Below are 25,487 nucleotides of genomic sequence, written 5' to 3' on the forward strand. Positions count from 1 at the left end.
AGTACCGCTGTTTTTCCCCAATAAGCCATTAAAATGTGGAATAAAAACTCGGCATCCATCGAATAGGAAGTGGCATCGAGGAACCATTACCTGCCCCAATAAAAGCTGAGTGGGTCTGTCGCCATGTGACTACGGTAATAACGATGGCATAAAATTCGTAGAAAAAAAATCAAAGCGCAACAAACACGAGAGTTTCGGTTGAGGGGGTTGAATTTGAAAACAAAAAGAGAACGGCACGAAATTGACTTAATTCCCTATTGTTGTTTTGGTTTTTACTCGACGGATTTTTCTCCATTTTCCGGAGGTGGAGCAAACAGCTGATTCGATTGAAGAGAGAAAGCGAGAGCTTTAAATGCGTTCCACTTCCAGGGCCGCTCTTTCTCTCTCTCCACAGAGAGAACAGAGTAGTACTTTTGGAGCTTAACCCACATTGCCGAGGAGGTCTGAAGCCAGGCCATCGACGAAAGGAATCTTCAGTCGTTGGAATACACTCGTGCGTCGTGGACACAACCTAAAACGTTCTGGCGCCGGAAATTTGCACGTGGCAACGGTACTTGGTCCTTTAGTCCCGTTCTCTCATTCCCGCCGTGCGCGTGTGTTAGTGTGCGCTGATGTGACGGATTGCGGCTGTATGAGTGTATCGTCGCCAGCTGTAAATGTGAGCAATTGAAAATGTGTTTCAGGCAGAAGTTGTCCTTTTATCTATGCGAAATTAAGGCGAATCGACAAACACATCTACGCTTTGTGTGTGCGTGAAATGTAAATGTATGCCAAGGCTTAAGAATTCGCTACCGAGCCGCGTCATCTTCGCCTTTGTCTGCTGCCTTGCGGCATTCCTCCATCCTTATTTATTTTACGCTTTTTCTTTTCTCCCGAAAATATTATATATGAAATTTTTATGGGAATACACTATAAAGTTAGCCACGCCGCTCACATTCCACTTAACGGTCATTGACGCTCCACTTTTTTGGGGGGAAACACGTTGCATGCCCCCGAATTTTCATCGTCGCTGCACGACTTGCATGCAATTAGGCTCTTGTAAGTTTAATCGCCGTGGATGGAATAATTAAGCCAGCCATACGCCAACGACATTATAACCCCTAAAAGTAGGCAAGCCAAAGTTTCAATTGTTGACAGTTTAAGTTGGAATAAGCTAAGGCAGGCCCCCAGTTATTACCTACTCCTAGCTAATAATTTAGTCGGAAATTATCCCTACGTTTGCTTTTTTTATTCTACTGTTCTATTTTTATTATTATTCATTAAGCGTATTTCAGTTGATTTTTGTAGCAATATATTTATGTTTCGTCTTAATATTTATTTAGCTTTAGCTACTTTTGTAGTCTATGAATAAATTTATTTAGGTTTTTTGTGTTCATAAATCAGCATTCAGGTTTCACTTTTTTTGCATTTAGTTACTGCATTTTTATTACTAGTCTTACTTGAAACTTTACATGTTTACTTTACATTCTTTTTCGTCTTTCTCTTAAAATTAAATAATTAGACTTGGCCGATTAATTTGTTGATCTAAAATTCAACAGCGGACGGTGTTCAACTAAAAAATAAAAATGTCCCACCGCGTCCTAAATAAATGCAAAAACATATGTTGTGAAATATTAATAATCTCGTTTGGACTGTAGCAAATTCTGGCGGAAATAGAAAGGTGGAATACAAAAATAATACAATAAATAAAGTATTCCTGTTTATTTAAAGCCTATCAAAAAAATATGAACGCATACAATCGAAAACACCATTTTTAAATCGCTATAACAAAAAAAAATTAAACAAATAAAATGTAGCAACGAATAAATTTTTAACAAAGGATCTAACGAAAAACGGAGAGCAACGACAACGAACAAAAGCAAAAAAATGCTGAATCCCGTGAAAAGTGAAAGCAATTAAAATTCGTTTCAAAACAAGAAATGAATTATTTCTCGGTGCAGGATATATGAAAAATCAACAGAACGGTTTCCCAATACTATATGTGTACCAATAAGTGAGTGCGTGTGCAATTGTGTGAACACCTACAAAGAAAAGCGGACACGTCAAATAGAGGAGAAAAAGGATACGAAAGCTTGAAGTAAAAGGACAGCCGAGCAAACCGAAGTCGAGGATTATTTTCGCCAACATTGGAAACAATAAACCTGCCAGCAGTCATAAGAGCAGCAGTAATATACATGGGTGCGTGTATATAGATCTGTGACTTTCATGTGGTAAGTCAAGCAGAAAGAATAACTCTGCCATAAGCTTAAGTTGTCAATTTCGCAAAGCTGGGATATGCCAAAAATAAATAATCGTGTCCACTTGCCCTGGGAGATCACCGAATGATTTACCCATCACAGCGAAGACTGAGTCCCTACTCAGATCAATCACATTGTTTCCTAATTTACCCGGCGTTAACAAAAATAAAATCAATTCAATGAAGATAAATGAGTTCAAAGTAAAAACCGGGACGCCAAGCGTCTAAATATAAATCCAGGACCGCAGCATCGCTCGCTTTCCACTTTCACTGGCGATTGGCAGCTGTAATAAGCGATTACAATGTCATGGATCTAAATCCAAGTCGCAACAAGGATGCCACAGTCACGTGCGTTGCGTAAAAGCAGCCGCAGGACCTTAAGAAGTCGCAGGTGTTGCGTTTCCAAAGATTCTAGGAACTTGGATGCGGCTACGGATAAGAATAGGGCCATCGACTGGCGACGACATCGCACATTATAAGAGCTGGGTGGTGGCCATAATTTACCTCGCTGTCATAAAAAGTTTCAGCTTATTACTCATACGCCCCACGGCCGCAAGCTGATGAGCAAGAATATCATATTAATCATTTCGCCAATGATTGGGATGATTTCCCCTACCCTCTCATCCACTTTTATAGCATGCTTTTTATCGATTTGGATACTTCGCTATGACAGACACGCACATAAAATTGCTTCACAAACACCTGAGTTTCTATTTTTAGTTGGCCCAGCTGTTGGGCTCTCCGTATTGCTACTTGCCCAAAAAAAAGGTTGGGTTTCCTGGAGAGTGCATAAATTAACGCAAATAATTATGCAGATTTTTCCAGTGCGCAAATAAACGCCGCCAGACGAAGAAAGACGATCTTCTTTTGAACTTTTGAATATTTTAACGCTCCATAATTAGTCGACGGGCAGGAATCCACTTAAAATTTGCCCCCATTCTTTGATATTTCAGAGTTGAACATTTGCTAAACGAACTTTAAACATTTATTTTCGCAAACTTCCCTTTCCCTTTCACTTTTTTTCAACCCAGAGAATAGCGAGTATGAATTTAATTTAAAATAAAATTCTATACATTAAAGTTTACGGAATTTACACCAACACCAATCATGTTATTACCGTATTGAACTTCAAAAAGAGAGGTAGTTTTTATAATATCCATTTATACCACATTTGGTCTACATTTTTAATTTATTGAAATTGCTAAAACTTTTTAAATAGCTCATATCTATTCAACACTTGAATAAAATATAATTTAATGAAAATTCCTATATATTTCTCTAATTTTATATATTCTTCATTTAATTTTCCGTAGCTCTTTATTGTATTTAATGTTGTGTTTAATGGAAATGTTCTTTTATTTATTTAACTTTTTATAAATGGGTAAATGATACATTAGACCAAGATGATTGTGCGACAGCACCTGTTAAAGAAGAATAGCCGTTTGATTTAGGCATATATGTATTTGGCGTGATTTATAGTAATTATTAATTATTTAAAGTAAACTAAAAAAGAGTATTCTCTACTTCACGAGCTTAAAACTTTTCACAAGCAACCAATTTAAACTACCCTTACTAGTTGGCCGTCATCTTCAAAGGTTCGATGTCCAACTGTGTGGCCAGTTCTTCCAGAACAGACAGAGTACAGGGAGTCATTGTGAGTCCTCCCTGTTCGTCGACCAACTTCATGTGCTGTAGCTCCTTGTCACCCGGCACCATCGCTGGCTTTCCCACCTGGCTGGGCATGGCTAGTCTCAACAGGCGGTGGAAATCGGCCAATCTGTCCTCGAAGGAGGGACAAAAACGCATCGGATCGATGGCCACATAAACTTGGCCCAGATTCGCTGGAGCATTTTCCGTACTATAGACCCCACGACGCTGGATTTGATTTGCATATCGAGCACCTGTCATCACACCGCACAGAATATCCACTGCGGCAGCCATGCCAAAACCCTTGTGCTCCGGCTGAAAGGCTCGGATTCTTTGGGCCCTCAAGGCCTCCTCTGTTGAGGTAGTCTCCTTGCCATTCCTATCAAAAGCCACTAATTTGGGCACTTCATTTGACCACCCATTGCAATAGGATAGCTCCAGTTCATCCACCGAACAGGCAGCCATACCAAAATCAGCCAGAAATTTTTCGTGGACACCGGAAGCGGCACAGGCAATTGGATTTTCCCCCAAGATGGGTTCGATTCCACCAGCAGGCACCAGAGTTGGAGCACCGTTCGTCATGCATAGACCAATCATTCGCTGTTCCAGCGCTTGACAGGCATACCAGGAGGCAAATCCAATGCAGTTTGAACTGCGAGCCGAAACCCAGCCGATGCCTACTTCCCGGGCCTTTTGAAGGGCCAGATCCATGCAAAAGTTAGCCACTACGGGTCCAGGTGCATTGTGCCCATCCACTAAGGCGATGGCTTTCTTTTCGGACACGACTCCCGGTGTGGCGTTACCCGCTACAGTACAATTCAGAAGGTCGGCCGCAATTGAGGGCAATCTATGGATGCCCATAGAACGCTGACCCATATAATCCGCGGCTATCAAAGCATCGGCCATCTCGCTGGCCGCTTGTTTGGGCACCTGCATGGCTGAGAACACCTGGCTAACAAATCTCTGGGCCTCCAGGACATCCACCAGGGCGCTGGAATCCTTTATCCGTTTCGCATCCTCAGAGCCTCCTGGTTGCTTCTGCCCGCCACACATCAGCAGCACCCTCTTGATATTATGCCACAACATGTCAGATCCAGCTGTTATATTTTTAGGGACTTCCTCCGTATGGTCTATCCGCATAGTGGACTCGTTGATGCACCTACGCTCATTTCCCGTGGCTTTGACCCCTTTATTCAATTTGTGTGCTGCCAAGTTGTTTGGCGTTTTACTACTGGGCACAAGCTTTTCAGTGGACAACTTCAGGCTCACCTTTCGAAGCGCATCGAGAAAGTTGACTACTACCCTCATTTTCTCAGCGTTTGGCTATATGAGTGTTACTTATTTTCTAAAAATATGTTTCTGTGGAGTTTGTAGTATTTGTCTAAGGTATAATGAGTTCTAAAATATGTAAAAGTATTCAATTGTCATCCCTTATTTATACGATCCAAAAACTTGCGAAAAACATATTTCATTGTAATCATAAATTGTAATTGACTTTATATAAATGTAAATTAAATAAAATGCAAAACTCTACTGTTAATTGCCATTGTTTTCATAGAATTTGTTTCTGTCTACTCGTATACCTGTTATAAAATTTCATCTTCTGCTTGTATTAATTTATATACAACAATGTACTTGTAGTTACATGTAGACAAACATGTAATACATATTAGTGGATATGTAAGGAAAAATGTATAAGGAACATTTGCAAACAAACTCCCTGAGCATTCCATTGCTTCCTAACGGGTAGCTCTTGGTAACTGCTCACATTTCACATATGAGGTATACAAAAGATACATTTTTTACAAATAAGTATACATAACCAAATGAGCTACTTTCGCATGCACCACTCGCTGTGCGTACTTGAATTGTCAGCGCAGAAACAACGAAATATCAGGACACAAATAAGCAGGGTAAAGTCGAGAAGGGAAAACAAATGCGATGGATGTAAAAGCTTAAAAATGCACACAAATTGCACTGCTACAGTTAAGGATGTGTAAAGTAACCTTGAGGTCTGCAAACACCAAGCAGATACATACAAGTACGGATACAGATACATTTTAACGGTACCAGATGAAAATTCAGTGTTCATGGGATGTGGAAAATGTGACGGTGACCTTGTTTATTCATGTGTTGCCAACTCGTTGCAAATAAAAATAAAACAGCACTTTAATTTAACACGTTCTCCTTTTTTGTATGTAGCTAATGGTTTAATATGGATTGTAAATAAAGTTCGCTTGAATTTCATATTCATGATAATAAATGACCAATTAGTTTTCATGGCTATCGGTAAAAAAGATGATTGAATTAGTCAACAGCTGGGATCTGAATTTATAAACCAAACAAAGAGCTTTTTTAATAACCACATGGTACTCTAGTTTGCTTTTTATCAGGCTAGCATCTCTACATTATTAAATAATGCATATTACCCTATTAATTGGATACATACATAATTGACACGGAAATCACATGCAAAAATGTCTACTTTGTTTTATTTACAGTAATTGCAGAAACCGATTATTTAATCTGCTCAAGTCTATTTGTTTACAGAACAATTCATTTTTGAGCTTGGCATGGCAATAAAACAATACAAAGAAATCAGACATGGTACAGACATGTCTTAAAGTAAAAAAATTATAGCATTTTCTAAGAATTGTAAATATTCAAACTGCCAACACCATGTTATATAAATAAATTGATTTAATGAACGAATGAACGTACTGATCTCAGGAACTACAAAAGCTACAAAGTTGAGATTAAGCATACAGACTCCAGGGACATAGACGCAGCTCAAGTTTATCGATTCATGTCGCCTCGCCTACTCTAACGCCCACAAACCGCCTAAAACTGCCACGCCCACACTTTTGAAAAATGTTTTGATATTTTTTCATTTTTGTAATAGTCTTGTAAATTTCCAACGATTTGCCAAAACACTTTTTGCCACCACATGTTCTTTCTTGTTTCAAAAAATGTATTTTAAACGACTTTCAAATCAAATATTTCTCAATAATATATTTTAGTTAATAACAACACCAAATATGGGTAATTAACCAAATAATGGTATGTTACATTACATTTTCCAGATCAGGATGAAATTCAGTCAGCCGGCAGCTCGTCTCGTCATCCCAGCCCAGCAGCACAGATAGTCTAGATGACCAGGAAGAGGTCACGTCAATCCAGAGCCACATCGAAATAGGTGAAGACAGTTCAACAACAGCTCGCTCAGGTCGCACAATTTGATGCTCCACTGTGCCAGGATGGGGGAAAGCCAGCTGCTGCTGTTGCTGCGGCTCCTGCTGCTTCCTACAGTCCTCTTTGGCTGTATGGACTGTGCCGGGGCCTCCACGGCGGACATCTACAAGGGCGCCCGGCTGGGCCACCGCATCGTCCAAACGCGCTACGGCCGGCTGCACGGACTCATCCTGCCGCTGGACAGCTTCCGCTTCCTGCGATCCGTGGAGGTCTTCTTGGGCGTGCCATATGCAACGCCACCCACCAAACAAAATCGGTACGAGCTTTTTAAAATAGGCATAATTAAATATTTAAATATTTGTTACAAAACTCAAGAACTTAAAAAGACGAATACTGAATTAGAAGCCCATACCCCTATAACAAACCAGTTGAAATAAGTTCAGTATTATTACTATATTTACCTAGATCAATTAAAAAAGGCATAATCTCAGATTACATTTTTAAAGTTCATTTATCTATTTGTGCCTAAGATGAGTGTTTTTATCCCCCATTTATTTCATATTTCAGCTGTGCTTTATCAATAGCTTTCTATTTTCATTCGCATTTTATAAATTCAAAGCACTCAATCTGTTTTATCCAGGTTTAGTCCCACGAGAGCACCAGCGCCTTGGGACGGCATTCGGATATCGGATAAATACAGTCCCGTGTGTCCGCAGCGATTGCCCAACATCCAAAATGAAACGGCGGCTCTGGAGAAGATGCCCAAGGGTCGCCTGGAGTACTTGAAGAGATTGCTGCCCTTCCTGGAAAACCAGTCAGAGGACTGCCTGTACCTAAATGTGTTCTCGCCGGTCAATGGTAAGAGCTGAAAATAAACTTTAAGAATATAGTGCCTATGCTGGAAAAACAGCCAAAAGCATGGCCAGCCATAATTGAAGCACAAAAAGCTGCACATAAATCTCATTTAAATTCAATTAATTAAGATTAATCGTACGCCACGTAATGCCAATAATTTCTACGCAAAAGAAAAGCTAGAGCTCACGTAACCACTGCGCAAACCTTATCGCAAGAGCCACCCCACTAAGCTCACAATCCCTGGACGAGCCGGATCCGGGGGAATCGCTAATCTGAAGCGATTCCACCGCCGGATTGCTGGCAAAATCCGCTTTGCACGCAAACGGAAACGTTTAATGGGTCATGAGCGCTCTCGGGCACTTGGTGGTGTGTTGAAAGGGAAAAACGCGCTATCACAAGTCTCAAAAAATCTCAAAACACGAAAAATAAGGAAAAACAACAGGACTAATATATTTGTATCTTGATTGCAACACGACTGACACAACGTTTTGTTCACTCCTTTTTCGATTTTAACAGCCGGGGCCAATGAGAAGAAGTTGCCGGTGATTGTGTTCATACACGGCGAGTCCTTCGAGTGGAGCAGCGGAAATCCTTACGACGGCAGTGTCCTGGCGAGCTACGGAGAAGTTGTGGTGGTGACCCTCAACTACCGGCTGGGAATATTGGGTAATCAAATATATATAAATATCCCTTTAATGTAAACACGAAATAAATTTTTTTATTTTCCTTACAAGTTGTTAAAATGGGCTCTGGTTCTTGCTATATATTTAATATGTAACACTCCGAATTATTCGGCAGGTTTCCTCAACGCCAATCCCAATCCACATGCCCATGCGAGGGTGGCAAACTACGGGCTCATGGACCAGATGGCCGCCCTGCACTGGATCCAGCAGAATATCCAAAAGTTTGGCGGAGATCCCAATTCGGTGACGTTAGCGGGTCACGGAACTGGTGCAGCCTGTATTAATTACCTGATGACCTCGCCTACGATGGTCCGTGGGCTCTTCCATCGGGCTATTCTCATGTCCGGCTCGGCGTACTCGTCCTGGGCTCTTGTCGAGGATCCAGTACTGTTCGCCATCAAGCTGGCCAAGGAGGTGAATTGCACCATTCCCGACGACATCAATCGGCACCACGAACAGATTGTGGATTGTCTAAGGGATGTGCCTCTGGAGGACCTCTACATCGCCGACATTCAGGCTCCCAATTTTCTCACATCTTTCGGACCTTCGGTGAGTCTAAAATGAATACAGAGCTAAAGATTAAAACTGTTACTATTTCAAGCAAATTTATGATATAACACTTATGTACTTTGAATTCAGAGTCAAATAATTACGAAAAACCTACAATTTAAAGAAAGAATTTAAAGCCATTTGAGGCAAAGAGTTAGTCCACTCAGGGCACTCATTTGAAGTCATTGATTTCGCTTTTTGTGGCACTTGCTCTCTTTGTTCGGTCCTCGCTTCAATGGACTTTATTACTCACTTACGCACCCCACTCCTCGTCCTTGGAGCACCACGACTCCTGTCACTTACTTGCGATTCCTTTGCCCTCCTCGATTTCAATTTAGGTTGATGGCGTTGTCATACGACCCGGACATTCCAATCTCGATATCGATGATTTAATGGCGCGCAACTCGAGGCGCTCGTCAGCGGACTCCGGCTTCCAGTCGTCCGCCGGGGGTGGTGGCGGTCAAGGAGGCGGTGCTGGCGGTGGAGGAGGCGGTGGCTCCGGATCGGCGTTCGGCGGTGGATATTTCGGCGGCGGCGGGGCGGGAGCGATGAACATGGGCGGTCACTATGACGTCCTGTTTGGCGTCGTTACGGGCGAATCGATTTGGCGCTTCAGTGCCCACGATATACAAAATGGTTTCGAGGGCGAGAGACGCGATAAAATTATCCGCACCTACGTCCGCAACGCCTACAATTATCACCTCAATGAGATTTTCTATACGGTGAGTAATTTTCCTTATACTATTGAAATATAAATCTATATTGAGAATGCGATGTCTGCGAGTTTAGCCATAAATTTTGTTATTCAGATCTTTTCCCCCCCTCCTAATGACGTTATATGGTCTGCTTGCCTACCATCAGTAAAAGCTTAATTATTGCCTTTATCTGGCCATTTACTTTTTAACTTAAAAGTTTGCGAGTGGAAACTTTATAGACAGTTGGCGCTTGAAAGAAATATGGTTCGCCCCAGTGAATCATCTATTTTCTTGTCATTTGACTGGACTCATGTCTGATTATGCAAATTTAATCCAATTCACCCATTTTATGCAACACATTTAAAAAACGAACATTTTATTATTTCTTTCGAAATTGTTCCCATTTAATGTATTCCAGCTATATGTTTAAAATTATTTAATTGATTATTTCTGGTATATTCCTATAATATATATAAATAACATAATTCCTGTTATTTAATACTCCACAATCGAGTTTGATTCTATACTGTTAATATGATTAAAATACCCCTTTGAAGGTGGCAGAATAGTTAATAGTTTCCCTAGGGTAATTGGCTGAAAGCAAACACTTCTAGAGCCAAGGCACAAAAAGCAATAACGGTGGCAACTGAAAAAAAAACACTTTTTAAAAGTTGGTACTCTGCTCTGTTTAAGTGTGTGCGAGTGTAACTAATTTCACGTTTGGGTATATGGGTAACATTCGCCACTCAAACAGATACACTTGCATGCATACATAAATACATCAATCTCATGTTTCAGGGCATTTTCAACCTTTAAATATTTTTTTACATTTGCTGCTTGGCTGTTGTATGTGTGTGGGTGTATTTATTTTATGCTTCTTGTTGGTCTTTTGTTTTTATTTTTGTTTTGTGCAAGCGAGCGAAATGGAAGGCAGTTAACACGCCATTGCTGCCAAAACATTAACACGCTTTATTTGGCAAATGCGCGCAAGGACATAGGCACACACACACACACACACACACTGACACGCGTGCACATACACTGATGTACAGAGCGTACACACACGTATACAGACACACATGTACCTACTTAAAAGCGCACAAGCAGCACTTAACCCAAATCACAGCAAACAGCGGAGAAAGCAGAGAAAGCAGAGAAAGCATCCAACGACAACCGTCACCAGTCGACGCCTGAAACTGGAACTGAATCCGCATCTGAATCTGAATCTGAATCCGTAGCTATATTTGTATCTGTATCTGAACCTCAGGCTCGGGCACCACTCGCCGCATTAACACACACACGCACCGCGCATGGAGTGCAGATATATACTTATTCACATGTATACATTTATCAAGAAGTCGTAAATTGCCGGGGCATATATCACGATTATACCGCTTAAGTCCGTATTTATTTTACTTCATTATACTTTTGTACAACCGCAGCGAAATCCCACCATTTATACTTCATAAAGCTTATTTTATATAGGTCACAGTTCAATCATGACTAATCAAATATTTTGCATACTACAAAAAGTAAAAAAAAAACGTATAACTGATATCAATTTTTCTAACGAAATCAATACTCTCCCAAATATAAATGCAGAACCTGGTTATTCGAATAACGATGTAAATGTATTCCACACACAATTGTTAGAATCCGTTTCAGCTCCATATTTTTTGTTTTCTTCCTTACGATGGGTTTCCTAAATTATGCATGACATCGATTTTACAGATGCATTTTGCGGTCGTTTATTTTTCACACACACGCTGGGCAAAAATAATCATGGTGGTGGTAACAAGTCCTCCTAATGCTCGTTTTGCGGTGGCGAATGGCCACCGCAAACAAGGACTGCAAACAGTTGCAATCCGCTTGTAATCCAGCCAGGATTTGACTTGGCACACATGCAGCCAATGCAAATCTAAAATTCCCCTCGCCCTCTACACTTTGGGAAAAGAGCAACAAAAACCGGAACTGCATCTGGATATTGGGTTAATCCAAAAAAGACTAACAACACATGACGTTGGGTAACACTTTAAAGTTTAGATCAGACAAAAGAAGTGGATATAATTATGGGCTATGCAAATATAACTCCAAAGTAACCAAGCTTAAATTATGCATTAATCATTAACTTTTGTTTGACTTAGCTCTTTCTTTAGGCATGGTCTTAAAAACCTTTATAATAATTAATATATTTCCCTTATACCACTTTACATTACCTCCAACTATAGTAGATGTCTATTTTCTTTAAATGGCCTATGTTTTCTAAGCATAGCTCCATAAGATTATTTGAGTGTACTAGCTGTGGCACACAAAATCTAAAATGGATTTACATTTCCTGCCCCGCAGATCGTCAACGAGTACACGGATTGGGATCGCACCTCGCAGCATCCGATCAATACCCGCGATACGGCTGTGGCCGCCCTATCCGATGCCCAGTTTGTGGCACCGATTGTGCGGGCTGGTGATATCCTGGCGGCCAATTCCCCGCCGCCAGTCAGCTCCTCCTCCCCCGCTGGGGCAGCGGGTGCAAATGCGGCTGCCTCGACCTCGGCGGGGTCCACTCAGCCCTCCGGCCGGTGCTACTTTTATGTGTTCGATTACCAGACAAAGGACGGCGACTATCCCCAGAGGATGGGCACTGTGCACGGCGAGGACTTGCCCTACATTTTCGGTGCCCCGCTGGTCGATGGCTTTAGTCACTTTCCGCAGAACTACACCAAATCGGAGACGGCTCTCTCCGAGGCGGTGATGATTTTCTGGACCAACTTTGCACGCACCGGGTAAGTTGAAGGAGCTTTGCGCGCTGAAAGTGTCCCTAAGCAGTCTTAGGACACCTGCTGTCCGTTCGACACTTTTAAGTCCCACTTAAACGTCTTGCTAACTTATGCACTGAGGGAAAAGAATCCATTCCTTCATCGCATTAGTGTTGAAGCTTACTGAAGACCTGAGGAAAATTATATGTGTGACACCAACCAACCTCCATCCACAAAAATGGAAATACCAAATATTTAATCATCGATTATTTAATATTCAAAAAAGCTTTGCTTCATGCTGAATACATGCATTTAAAAAAAAATACATGTAATATATCATTGTTACGAAAAATGCGTTTTCTAATGTGCCAAGCTATTTGATAACAGCGCATTTCCACATTTTCTTTCTGTTTCCAGCAATCCCAATGAACATCATCGCCAGGACTCGTCGCTACCGGTTTCAAAGGAGCGCAACCGCTTTCGCAGCATCACCTGGGAAAATTATGATCCGCTGCACCAGAAGTATTTGGAAATAGGTGAGTCAGAAGAAAGTTTCCCGCTTTCCCCCGACTGTGAGCTTTTCATGTTTTTGTGTGAACGGTTCAAACGGAAATCTTTTTGTAAGCTTCTAACGAAATGGTTGTTCGTTTGTTTGTTTGGCAGAGGAAAACTATTTAAAAGTTTAATGCCTTTGAAAAACTTTACTTCCATTTTCCTTTTCAATAAGGCGATATTCTTAAATGGAATTTGCGTTGCTTGTTAATATGCAAGTAGCTCGAGCTTCAAAACCATTTCTTATAATTCGCTCACTCCAAAAACGCCATCAAAATGTTGTATTGCTACTTTGGCTTGCAGTAAAAAGAATTCACGGAATCCGTGCCAAATAAAAGCTACAAATTCCCAAAAATACCACGAATAACCTAAGCACACACAGCCATGTGCAAAAAAGGGAGAATCAAATTTAATTTGAATTTTAAAGAAGGCACTGCCCGAGCATGCTTTGCTTGCCAACAACAACAAATTGGAGGGGCGGTTTGTACAAGTACTTCAAGGTAGCGTAAGTGGGAAAAAGCATTACACCAGCCCGGGCAGGAGAACCTGAGCCACCCAGAGCCACCTGGTAGATGAAGGGCAATCAAAACGCCCAGAGATTGTCGAAACCGGAGCGGAGGGGAGTTAAGGGGGAGTTAAAGGGGCTCCAAAGGGGCATAAAGCTTTATGTGTGCGTTAAAATGGCACCGTTGCCATTCTGGTGTCAAACGTACGAAAATGTTATTAATTTCAAATTTTTCACACCTTTTGTGCGCGCGGACGCGTCGGAAGCATGTTGCAGAATACGAAGAAGAGGGGACAAGCTATTTGCATAATGTCGCGATTATCAGATACCCTCTATTGTGCATACATTCGGCTGCAAGTTTGTCTTTACATCAATTAAATATTTCCCCAATACATTTTACTGAAAGTAGTTCTGTTCAACTGATGCAAATATGGATAATCGAACAATATGTATACATTTATATAAATATATGTGGCAAGACATATACGTATGATTGCAAAATGGCATTATATTTTTGAGTTGTGGCAAAGTCAGTATACCCACTCGACACACAGAAAGGCTAAAAGCACACTTTGACAAAGATAGCGACAGAATCGCGCGCGCTTAACGCTTTATAGAAATTACGCGCAGGTTATGGCAATGGATTTTCTGATTGTATACACGAGAATGGCGTTTTTATATTTTTAGTGGAGGTAAAATCCTGCCGACACGCACTTTACGCACATGTGAGCATTGAAGGACGATGCGATACGATATACGAGTATGATAATAAAAGATATGTCTGCGCGCATGTAGAACGTTCGCCTTCTTCACTCTGCATTTTCCTCTTTTCGCCTGATTTTAATTGAAACGACACACAGCGACAGCTGACATTCTATACCGTATAGTAGCGCCCATCCTTCAACTTTACATAAGCAAGTTGAAAGGATTCCGCCGTGGAGTGGCGGACACAGTTTTCATTCGATACGCCAGGAGACTGAAATCGAAATCAAATAATGTTTGTTGGGGTAGCTGGCACAAAAGGATCTCCCGAACACAAACGCAGCTGGCACTCATATATGCCCAAATACACTTGTACGCGAATATACATACATAGTATATAGATCGAACTATAAGCATATCTTATGGAAAATCTGGCTTGTATGAAAGTTCTGTTGCGTAAATTATGCATGCATTATTTATTGGGATTTCGGATTTGCACTTCACCATTTGCGATTCACGATTGCAGAAAGGTCCTTCGCAGAGCCATCATATTTTCTTATAAATGCGCCCTGTGCGTGGGGATTGAAAGTTCAAAGGTGAATGAAAGCTGTCTGAATATTTGAAGTAATTCTTTTGCCTTTCACAAAATTTACAAATACGTGCAGTTGGGGAAATAGTGCTATACTTTCAACTTTTTTCCGACTCCACGCTTCCGATGCTTTTTAAAGTTATCGGAAAATTATTGAACAAGATAGAAGGCTATAGCCAAGTTGTCTCTATAGTCTGCATGCTTAATCTCAATTTTCTAGCTTTTATGGTTTCTGAGATTTGGACGTAGAGACAGCCAGACGAACGTGGCCTGATCGGCTATTTATCCTTATCAAGAATATATATACTTTATAGGGACGGAATCGCTTCTTTTCAACGAGTCTACGAGTATAAACAATTTTTTTTTTTTTTTTTTTTTTTTTTTTTTTATTAAGTGAAGAATCTGTACATCATATATGGTATTGTGAGTATAAACAATGAATACAATTTTACCACAATGTAGTGTGCTCACGAGCAAAAATGATCAAATGTATATAATACATTTAAACATAATTACAGGAACTAATAAAACAAAAATTAGGCAACAAATCATCTTTACAAGAGAAACAAGGAAGTAAACTTCTTTCTTGCTGCAGACGTTTGGAGATTTTTACCATATTTGTAAATGTATCATCATTTATCATATAAATTCATATGCTGGTATTGGTAACATGTTCTTTCAACAAGAAAACGCTATCCTCGTAGTGCAAGAGGCCTTCTTTTAGGAGCAATAGCTGGGGGCCATTAAAAATTAAACAGTTATGTCGCTTTCTCCCCGCCAAAGTAAACAAGACATCAAGTCTGGGAAATGAGGGTGCAGCTATGGGGGCCCAAAGATCCAGACGGAGGAGGTCCTGGCCTCAATGGAGCCAAGTGTCTGTCGCTCACCTTTTTGGCATGCAAATGACTCGAAAGTGGCCCAAAAGCCGAGGCAACGGCCAAATGGAATAGTTTAGTATTAGGGCTATTTGCATGCATGCTTCGTGTGTGTGTGTGTGTGTGTGTGTGTGTGGATGAGTGTGTCTTTTGATATCTGTCACTGTGGAAATGAAAATGAAGATGTTTACACTACCGCCCCTTTTGTTTTCCGCTCCGCAAGCAACTCACCGGAATACTCTTTAAATTCCAGGAATGAAGCCGCGCATTAAGAATCACTTTCGGGCCCATCAACTCTCGATTTGGCTGCGCCTGATACCGGAGCTCCATCGCGCCGGGATGGAGGATGTGATAGCCCGGCACAATCTGTTCCGCAATCACGACGATATGGACCTGTACGAGGGACCCGTTAAACCGGATCCGTTTGGCATATCGACAGCCGCCGGAGCAACTGGCTCCTCATCTTCGTCGTCCTCCTCATCCCGCCTCCTGCTCGTCGATGAGCAATTGATGATGAAGAAGGGACGCGGCCTTAACGCCTCGGCCTATTTAAACGGCATATTGGGCGGTAAGTAGCCTCTTCGGATGCCCCGTCTCCTCTATCCCCCCTGTATCCTGTATAACCAACACAGACACGCCAGACACGCATTTGTACGCTCGCTGCGGCTTGTCACTGTCACTTAAATACCTAAAAACAACAAATAAGACCTTCGCAAAACGGCAAACCGAGCCCAAAGGAATAACGCCTATCGCCTTTGTAGATTGTATTTCGGCTTCGTCCCATTTGGCCCTTTGCACAGTCTGCATTTGTCGTTTAATACGGTTGACAAAGGCCAAGCCGTAAGGACACTTGACTGGCCTTTGGGCCTGACTTATTTAATTGCACATTCTGCGAAAGACTGACAAATTGGAATTAGGCTGAAAGCTCCCTCCGATTTATGGTTTAAAGCGTAGCCCTCTCTCGTTTCGACCCTTTAAAATAAAGTTAAAATTATGGCTATATGGCTGATATGGCTATCTACGTCTGAATTTGAAATTAACTTAACTCAATTTACTTTTCAATAGTTTGAGAAGGCAAAATATCGTAACTATGCATTCGATGAATCATTTTTATATATCGAACAGCTATTACGTTTGTTTTACTAAAATTACTCATACGCACCATGTGAGCATGGAAGATCAAGCTATTTGTGATCCAAAGTCAGGCGTTTAGGATGCGACCACAGAAATTTGTACGCACATGTGCACGTTTGTTTAATAACTCGACGCAAGTGATATATATTCCACATATCCATGTGGGTCCCTATCAAATAAAACGAAATTCAAAGGAGAAAACTCGTTTTATTTATTTGGCTCCTCTTCAATTTTTTTTTTTTTTACTTTTTCTTTTGGGTTGGCTTGTTTGTTGGACAGTGAGTTAAAAATCAACACTTTCGGCAGAAAAGATTTCTGTTTACCCTAGACGTTGGCCTCGGCCTAGTCAGTGTTTACTTCACTTTGTGGTTGGTCTCGCAGCAAGTTAAATTGCAAAGTTGGCATTTTGGGGAGGGGAGTGGGCGGAATGGGCTAGGGGCTCCGTATCCACATCTCAACCCATTCTGTCCCTGGCATGACATTTTCATTTGATCCAGCCCCGAACTTGGACCTCCAGCTGGGGTCTGGTTATTGAAATTGCGTCCGGCCCCGGGATACTAAGGCTTGGCTTTTGAATTTATATTGTGTCGAGTGCTGACTTTTGGAAATGCACTCAACTGTAATCTCTATAAGCATTAGGTGTGTGTAACCTTTTTTCAAAGCAAACCCCTTTCCCCATTTCCCTTACCAACTGTCTGTCTCTGGCATAAAATTCTCGTTTACATTCTCGCCGGGTTGCAAAATGGGGAGGGCTCTTTTGGGATGCAAGGGGGTCTTCTGTCTAAGACGCCACAAATGTAAATAGCGCATAATTTTAATGCACTTGCCCCATTCTATTCCCCTCTTTACTCGTTTTCAAATGCGAAGTCATTAAACGAGTTTATGTAAAACTCGTTGGCGGAAACTTTTTCAACACTTACTCTAAATTAACAGCAAACTTTGCTGCTTGTTTTTCCTCGTTTTCTTTATGTTTCAGTGCAATTTTTAATAAACTGTCCCCGCAGCTGGGGCAACTGCAGCTGGTTCTCCTCTGTGAATAGGGAAAGCGGAGGAAATCCAACTCAAACATCAAATGCTTATATGCGGCGACTTTGGGGGCGGTATAGTGGCAGTGGCAGTGCCAGTGCCAGTGCCTTGTGGGCGTGTCCTTGTTTAAAACCATGGCAACTGCTTCGACTTAGTACCACCGAGAACGGCGGGCTTATCTCAAAGTCAAAACTAAGACAGTCAATTTCAAGCGAAACTTTCTACTTTCCCCCAGCCAAGATACTAAATGCCCCAACCCGATTCTAATAACCCGCATTTTGCCAAGTTGGCCAATGCAAAATGCATTAGCTCAAGGGGACAGGAAGGAGGGGCGTGGATGTGGGTGTGGGCGTGGCGTGGCAGCCAAGGACTCTTGCGCTCTGCAAAGCCGGCAAATTAAGAATTATTAAAATGTCGAGCAAAGTGGTTGAAAGATAGAGCGCTTTTATTCGATAATTTAATTGGATGCTGCACATTTCAATTAAACCGGTGGAATTAAAAAATAAATGAAATACAATTTACTGAAAAATAGTCAACTTTAGATTTGATTAACGAGTTATTCAAATAAATAATCATTAGATATTTTTCATTTTAAAAAATTCAACTCAGTATTATTGCAATTCAGAACACACATTTAATATTTAAAAAACTCAGTAGATATCGCTTTATTTCGGTATCTGTATTGCCAGCTGCTGCTTACAAACAAGATTGGGTTTTAAAATAGCATTTTTTTTAAAGTCGGAAAACAGTACTAAGCAGTCGAAATCTATACTGTTTTCATTCTAAAAGTTATACCTCGTCGTTTTCTAAAAACGCTAAGTAATCGACTAAGCTGAGCAACAAACATTGCCAATGCAAATATTTTCGCGAAGTGAATGAAATTTGATCAATTTTAGAAACTCTGCACTTTGCAGAAACCTGCCATTGAATATTTCCAGATACTTGCGATCAAACAAAGCAAAATTTATTTATTTGTCATTGCCAAAAGTAATATGGAAGAGTAATTTACAATTTTTCTGTGTTTATGCAATGCACCTTTCACGCATTCTGTTTCATGAAAAGTTTCAATTAAAGTGCTCATAAACCACTTTTAACGCATTCTTATATGACCAACTATTTAGCAATTTTGTTATGCCCAAACCCATTAAAAATAATATAGTCTTCGACAATAAAGCTAGCTTTTAATGACCACCTAAAATTAGGATATGAATAGGCTGCTTTTAAATTTATTCTACGTACGGTTTTTGCTTGCAAACATCTAATCCGTGACACAAGCAAATAAGCTGGGCAATGGAAAATGAGCGGAGGTCAAAGGGCGACTTGTGGTGGCTAATGTACACTGAAAATGTGTGGGTGTTGGACGACACAGACAACAAATGTTCATTTCAATTAGCGCAGGGGCCAGAAATGCTGCAAAACTAAATCCGTCCAACAGACGTGCGAAACGGCTGGAACTGAAAAGAAAAACTTAATGCCGAGAGGGAAACTAGGGGGGAAGGTTGATGGAAGAGAACTGAATTGGTGTGGGGAAAAACTGGAAGTGGAAGATGATAAAATGCCCGAAATGCGACAAACAGCTGTCAGGCTGACAGTCGACGTCGACGCAGCCAGGCCACAAAAAACACACAACACTAGCTGGAAAATACGGATGGGTGGATGCTAGAAAAGTGTGGAAAATCACAGGAGATTGAAGAGCCAGCGGAAAACCCGAGACTCGCTGCGAGGCAGCGACCGAGTCACAGTGTCATATGGACTCGACATACTTTGACATGCTTTTCATTTAAGCGTTGACTTTGCCAACTGTGCCGCCTTGTCTTGCCTTTCCTCCGGCATACCCACATTTTCCCACTTTTCCCCTGTCATCGCAGGCGTCATCACCTCAGAGCCATTGGTTATACAACTTGGCAGAACTGCGGCGACTGAGATATGCAGCTAAAAGCCAAAAAATTCGAATGCCAAACGGAGGACGTCGCCGTAAACAAAGCAGCCCCAACAAAAATCGAATCGAAAGAAGTGCAAAACTAAAAGGGAACTGTGCCACCACCGTACAGATAACAACATTCCGCAAAAAGTTTTAGTTGGGTTGGCAAAGTGTTGAAGTACTTGGAAACTTATTCTGTTTGCCATGCTTTGTGCTCATGCAAGTGATCCAAGAATAACCAAATCGAAACATTTCCCGATTTCAACTCGGATATGAGGGAAACAACATTAATAATTGCGGCAGCTTTAAGAATTTCCCAGATTGAGCCCAGATATGCCCCCTAACTCACTTACAATCCCACTGAGTAGGCTTTCAATGCCGTTTATCTCATCATCAAGTTGCCAGAGTCTTGTCTAAGCCTTGGTTACCAGTCTTCCAGAACATAAAAACAAAAAAAACAGGCAAGCCACATTGTTCGGCATTCACAAAGTCAACGCTGCGCTACTTGCCTGACCTGGATTCCAGCGAAAAATGAAAATAGAAAGGAAAAGCAGGCAGCAGCAGGCTCACCTGAGTTATTTGGCACAGGGATGGAGGCAGATAAAGCAACATGTGGAACCAGACTTAGCCGAAAGCCTACTGCGAAAATCCTTCTCCACTTTCGCCCCTTTGCCCCTGATCATTTGCATAATTCCTGCGATTCGTTTGGGTTTTTCACATTTTTCTTACCTTGGGAAGGCATGGCTGATTAAGCTGGGAAATGTCAAACTATCACTGAAAATTGAAATGGTTCACTTAATAAATGCCCGGGCGTCCTTCGCAGGATGGCAGCCTCAGCATCAGCATCAGCCCGGCTAATATCTAATTTATGCAAGGTCATTTCGGCCTCAGATATTTTTCGCTTTGGTGGCACAAACAGGCAGGGCTTTCGGTTTGATATTATGGCTTGGGGTTGCTCTACTTCTTCACTACGTTCTTATTATTATTATTTTCTCTTCGACATTCATTTTTGTGATTCCACTAATTAAAGCCACATTAAGCATTGCTTTGCCCTCCTGCCTTTTCGGTTATCTGTCTGCCTCAAGCTGGGGCCATGTGTCCTCGTAACATAATTATCTGGGGTCCTTGAACGCGTGCGGCCCTCGGAGAAGCGAAATGAAAATGCGAATAAAAGTGGATATAAAAAGGGAATTAAAAATAAGATGAAATGGGAAAAATTCCAAATGCTGCACACTGTCTTTGTACTTGCAAAATTAAATGCAAAATGGGGCGGAATGATAAAGAGCTTAGTGTCCAGGGCGTATCTGTTGTGGGGGGGTATCACAATTTATCTGGTTATGCAATATACCAAAAGTGTTGTCCCCCTTCACAAAAACACACGTACTCATCCACCACATCCACACCAAAAATAAGAGAAAAGGGAACTTGAGCATTTTGCTGAGTGAACTCGAGTGTCAGGTCGAGAGCCTTTGAGTTTTTGCCATCATGATTGATGGAAAAACTTGAGGAGAAATTATCATGTATAGGTAGAGGCTAATTCCAAATTGGATTCCCCACAATAAAATAAGAAAAACTTTGAGAAAAGAGCTAAAAAGCTCACCTGATGCTTTTCCGACCAAACAATCTTGAGTAAATTAAATGCCACACTTGAATGCGAATTGAAAAACCCCTAAGACAAAGCAGCAAGTGGCTGAATGGCAGCTGCAAATCATCACACGATTATTGACACCCACTTCAACCGCCCACTCCCGATTATTTCGAGAGATTTATTTTCGAAATATTTATGCAAAATACGTGCACAAGTCTTTAATCTTGTGAGACGAGCAACTTTGGCGAAATTGTTTGATATGCAGAAAATTGAAAGGCAAAACTTTGCAGACAAACAGCTAGTACAGACAACACCGAGTACACAGGCGCACAGACACAAGGCATTCATTTACCCACACTTGATACAAAACAATGCCAAGTGTAGGAAGCACTTGAGGACACTGCCAGGACAATGCCAGGACACTTGCAGCACAATGACAAATACATTTTCAAGGGGAGCCAGCGAGAAACCCATTTGTTTTCACAGACATTTGCGCTTCCAACTCCTTCAGTCGCTTTCAAATACCTTAGCAAATACAATGGCGGCCAAGTGGAGCGCGAAATATTCCAGCGCTCTCATAGGAAATGAAAATCATTCCGTATTCTGGACATTTCAGACAAAGGACCTATCCTCGAACACAAGTTTGCCACAAAAGACCCTAAGCCCAGCTATACCCAAGCAATCCACCAGCTTAATAGTACCATATATTGAACAACATGGGGGTTAATAACAAACTTTTGTTTAACTTGTCGGACTTTCAATAATTGTAATTCAAGAATCAATCCGTTACTTTATCAAAGGCTACTTCTATAAATAGTGTTTTCCTGACAATACCCATTTTCAACAATACTCAGCCCTTATAAAAATTTAATTAGATAATTTTCCACTATTGTTTATAACTCAAGCTTTATAACTCAGTTGTATTAAGTGCAATATACTTTCACAATATTATAAAAGCAAATTAAGTTAAACAAAAAGTTTTCAACTACCCGATTGTTAATCTAACTTTTGACCATTTTTGTTGCACGCAATAATACAAAAACAAAGTTATTTGAAGGAGAATCAAATAACGTTGTTTTATTAGTAATTACAGTTGTACATTTTGTTGATAGTTTTAAAGGCAGCCCCGAGCAAGAAAGAAACTAATTAAGCCGAGGCATTTTGTATGATAACTCAATAGCCGGGGGCGAAGCATTCCTTTTGTCAGGTGCTAAGCGAATTATGTTGTATTTAATTAAATGGCAATATTGAACAACCCAGCTGCCCCAAGAAATGTGAGCCCACATTAAATTGTGTCACAAGATACAGAACTGAAGCAATCTTCTGCGCCCGATCAGCCCCGTTCGTCCCATATGAATAATTACTCATACGACCTGTAGACCCCGAGCGAGCAAAATGAACTACAGACAGTCCACGGAGATTAATATGCAATTCACTTCTCATGCTCATGCCCATCCCACCCACAGTGACCACCGTGGAGCCGAACAACATGTACACGACCTGTATACCCATTGGGGGAAACTACTCGAGCAGCGGTGGTGTCTTCGCACCCACCACTCTGGCCAACGCCTCCTCGGACACTTTGGCCTCCGGATTCGAGGCAGCTGGCTATGCGGCCTATTCGACGGCCCTGAGTGTTACGATTGCCATTGGCTGCAGCCTGCTCATACTCAACGTGTTGATTTTCGCCGGAGTCTACTACCAGCGTGACAAGACGCGGCTGGAGGTGAAGACACTGCAGAAGCAGTACCAGCAGCGCAGTCTGCACCAGCAGGTCCCCTACCCCCCGGAACCCATCAAGCACGCCCACTACCACATGGGTCACTCGCAGAGCTCGGCCAATGTCATCGTGGACGTGGAGAGCCATCAGGACCAGGCCGGCCAGGCGGCCATGTTGCTCCAAGCCGCAGCGGCAGCCGCCGCAGCAGCGGCCAACGAGGTGAAGCCGCCGCCACCGCACATCTGCTCAAACACAGGTAGGTGTGGTTGACTCGGGGCAAAAGTCAATTGCCTTTTCCCGCGATGATACTCGATTAAAAAGCCAACTAAGAACTCACTTGATTTGGGCTTACGTTGGGGTATTTTGATTTCCTGCATAATACAATCAAGAGATCGTTCAAACAAACAAACATACTTATTGAAAGCAAATTGAAAATATATATAACATAGATTAGATACTCAAGTAATAATTGAATCAAGTCTATGAAAGTTTGTCAATAATAATAAGTAATATATTAGAGTATATGTTCGTTTATATATAATATACAAATATACTTATACCGTATTATAGATTAACGAGTTTAAGTCCTATTTTTCACATTATCAACAGACATATTAATACATTTAAATTTAATTCCCCGTTTTAAAGTGCCAAAGGGCTGTGTAGTGGCAGCTCTTAATCAGCTTAAAGCCATGTAATTTTTTTCAATTCAAGATTTTTCTGCTTTAAAAATCCAATTTACTATTTCCCTATCTCCAACAGGAATGCAACAGCAGCAGCAAGTGGGTGGTGGCAGCGGTGGGGCCCTGAATAACGGTGGCATCGAGGGGTCTAAGGTAACCACTGACAATCTGGGCAATGTCACCTACAGCACCAGCTCCAAGCAGCAGCAGCAACACCAGCAACACCAACAGCAGCACCAGCAGCAGCGTGAGCACATGCAAATCAAGGGAATGACTGGCACGCAAACTTTCGGACGAAGTGGCTCCGGATCGGGGGGCGGGGCTGGCGGCGGAGGCGGAGGCGGAGGCGGTTCCGCTTCCGGAGGCGCCTCCGTGGTGGTGTCTGGCAGCAGCGTGAGCTACAATCCCGGCATGATGACGCTGCCCAAGTCGGGCGGCCTCCACCACGCGGCCACTTTGAATTATGCGCGCAACACGGCCGCCTTGAATATGTCGGGCGGCGGAACCGCCCTAGTGGATAGTCGCGGCAATGTGCTGCTCACCAGCACCGCAGTGGGTCCTGGAATGGGCGGTGCTGGTGCAGGAGCTGGAGGAGGATCCTCTGGTGGCGGCGGTGGTGGAGGTGGAGGCGGAGATTGCATGACCCTGCCACGCAATCTTAGTTTAGCGGCCGCAGGACGACACAATCCCACGACAGGTGAGTGCCAGAAAAAGAAATAAAAATGAGGGTAATATTACAGCCAGGACGCGCAACTCGAAGACGCAAGTGCCAAAGGATATGGCAATTGAATTGGATATTTTGCTGCCAAAGTTGCAACTTTGTTTCCGTAGCTCTTCTCCTGCAACAATATTGCGGGCTGAGGCAGCAATCAAGCTCAAATGTGATAAGATTTCATTTCATTATGAAGTGCTTGTTTTCCCGTCTCTCTCGTTTTTTCATTTCGATTCTTGTATCTTGAATCTGACTTCTCGGTTCCCTGTTTCTGCGACTCTCCAAGTCTGCTTATTCGATTTCAAGCAAATGAATTCGAGATTGAAAAGCTCTTGTCAGACTTCACACTTGGCAAGCATTGCCGTTGGTGAAATACAGTTTGCATTACAATCAGGGGAAAACTTTGATGTGGTTGAAAATAAGAGTTTATTCGGTCCTGAATAGGTTTTGGTAAGGTGGAATGAAATTCGTTTTGGCACAGTTTCTTGCGACACAGAAATGTCTTTTTCTTTGTTTCAAAAATCGAGTTTTGGCGCTATGCGAAGTTGTTGTTATTTTATTTGGACAGATAATTAATTTGTTGTATTTATTTTATGCTTTTTGATCAGTTTAAATATTATAAATATATATAAAGATTGAGCCAAAACAAATTTTTAAATTTTACTAATTTAAAAATCAGGATGTTTTATTATTATTATTATCAGGGTGATTTTATGCATAAACATTTTTTTTTTATTAATATTTGTTAAGTGAAGAATTCGTACATCATAATATTGTATATTAACATCACAGGGGAGAGATATTCCTAGGGATTACCAAACACTATATACAATTTAGTGAAGTAGGAGTTTATGCATAAACTGGACGCTT

At 41.6% G+C, this 25,487-nt stretch overlaps 2 protein-coding genes across 8 annotated transcripts in view; one reads left to right on the plus strand and one right to left on the minus strand.

Moving 5' to 3' along the window:
• Positions 1–491: 491 nt before the first annotated feature.
• The window catches only part of LOC120451813 (neuroligin 4-like), a 41,954-nt gene continuing 16,958 nt past the window's right edge, over positions 492–25,487 (plus strand). For 3 of the 6 annotated variants that reach the window (XM_039635776.1, XM_039635771.1, XM_039635775.2), the window contains exons 1-12: positions 492–759; positions 1,711–2,210; positions 6,967–7,391; positions 7,716–7,933; positions 8,447–8,596; positions 8,729–9,162; positions 9,501–9,884; positions 12,204–12,637; positions 13,028–13,146; positions 16,087–16,401; positions 22,969–23,478; positions 23,985–24,602. In XM_039635776.1, the coding sequence (XP_039491710.1) occupies positions 7,123–7,391; positions 7,716–7,933; positions 8,447–8,596; positions 8,729–9,162; positions 9,501–9,884; positions 12,204–12,637; positions 13,028–13,146; positions 16,087–16,401; positions 22,969–23,478; positions 23,985–24,602 (3,451 nt within the window). In that variant the 5' untranslated portion in view covers positions 492–759; positions 1,711–2,210; positions 6,967–7,122. The remainder of the gene's footprint in view (positions 760–1,710; positions 2,211–6,966; positions 7,392–7,715; positions 7,934–8,446; positions 8,597–8,728; positions 9,163–9,500; positions 9,885–12,203; positions 12,638–13,027; positions 13,147–16,086; positions 16,402–22,968; positions 23,479–23,984; positions 24,603–25,487) is intronic. The other 3 variants (XM_039635772.2, XM_039635773.2, XM_039635774.2) reach the window with 3 other exon arrangements.
• LOC120451815 (uncharacterized oxidoreductase YjmC) lies at positions 3,680–5,280 on the minus strand. Of its 2 annotated transcripts, XM_039635778.1 has the most exons (2): positions 5,153–5,280; positions 3,680–5,088 (listed from the first exon to the last, which is right to left on the minus strand). In XM_039635778.1, exon 2 carries the CDS (start codon positions 5,021–5,023, stop codon positions 3,809–3,811), a length of 1,215 nt encoding a protein of 404 aa, XP_039491712.1. In that variant the 5' UTR covers positions 5,024–5,088; positions 5,153–5,280; the 3' UTR covers positions 3,680–3,808. The 2 variants fall into 2 exon arrangements, with proteins under 2 accessions (XP_039491712.1, XP_039491711.1); XM_039635777.2 differs by having other exon boundaries at positions 3,680–5,279.

This window comes from Drosophila santomea, chromosome 3R (assembly GCF_016746245.2).
Source record: "Drosophila santomea strain STO CAGO 1482 chromosome 3R, Prin_Dsan_1.1, whole genome shotgun sequence".
In the NCBI taxonomy this organism is placed as follows: domain Eukaryota; kingdom Metazoa; phylum Arthropoda; class Insecta; order Diptera; family Drosophilidae; genus Drosophila; species Drosophila santomea.

Bases quoted from the DNA above. Each gene is read 5' to 3' on its own strand.
- LOC120451815 (XM_039635777.2), bottom strand. From the start codon at position 5,191: ATGAGGGTAGTAGTCAACTTTCTCGATGCGCTTCGAAAGGTGAGCCTG.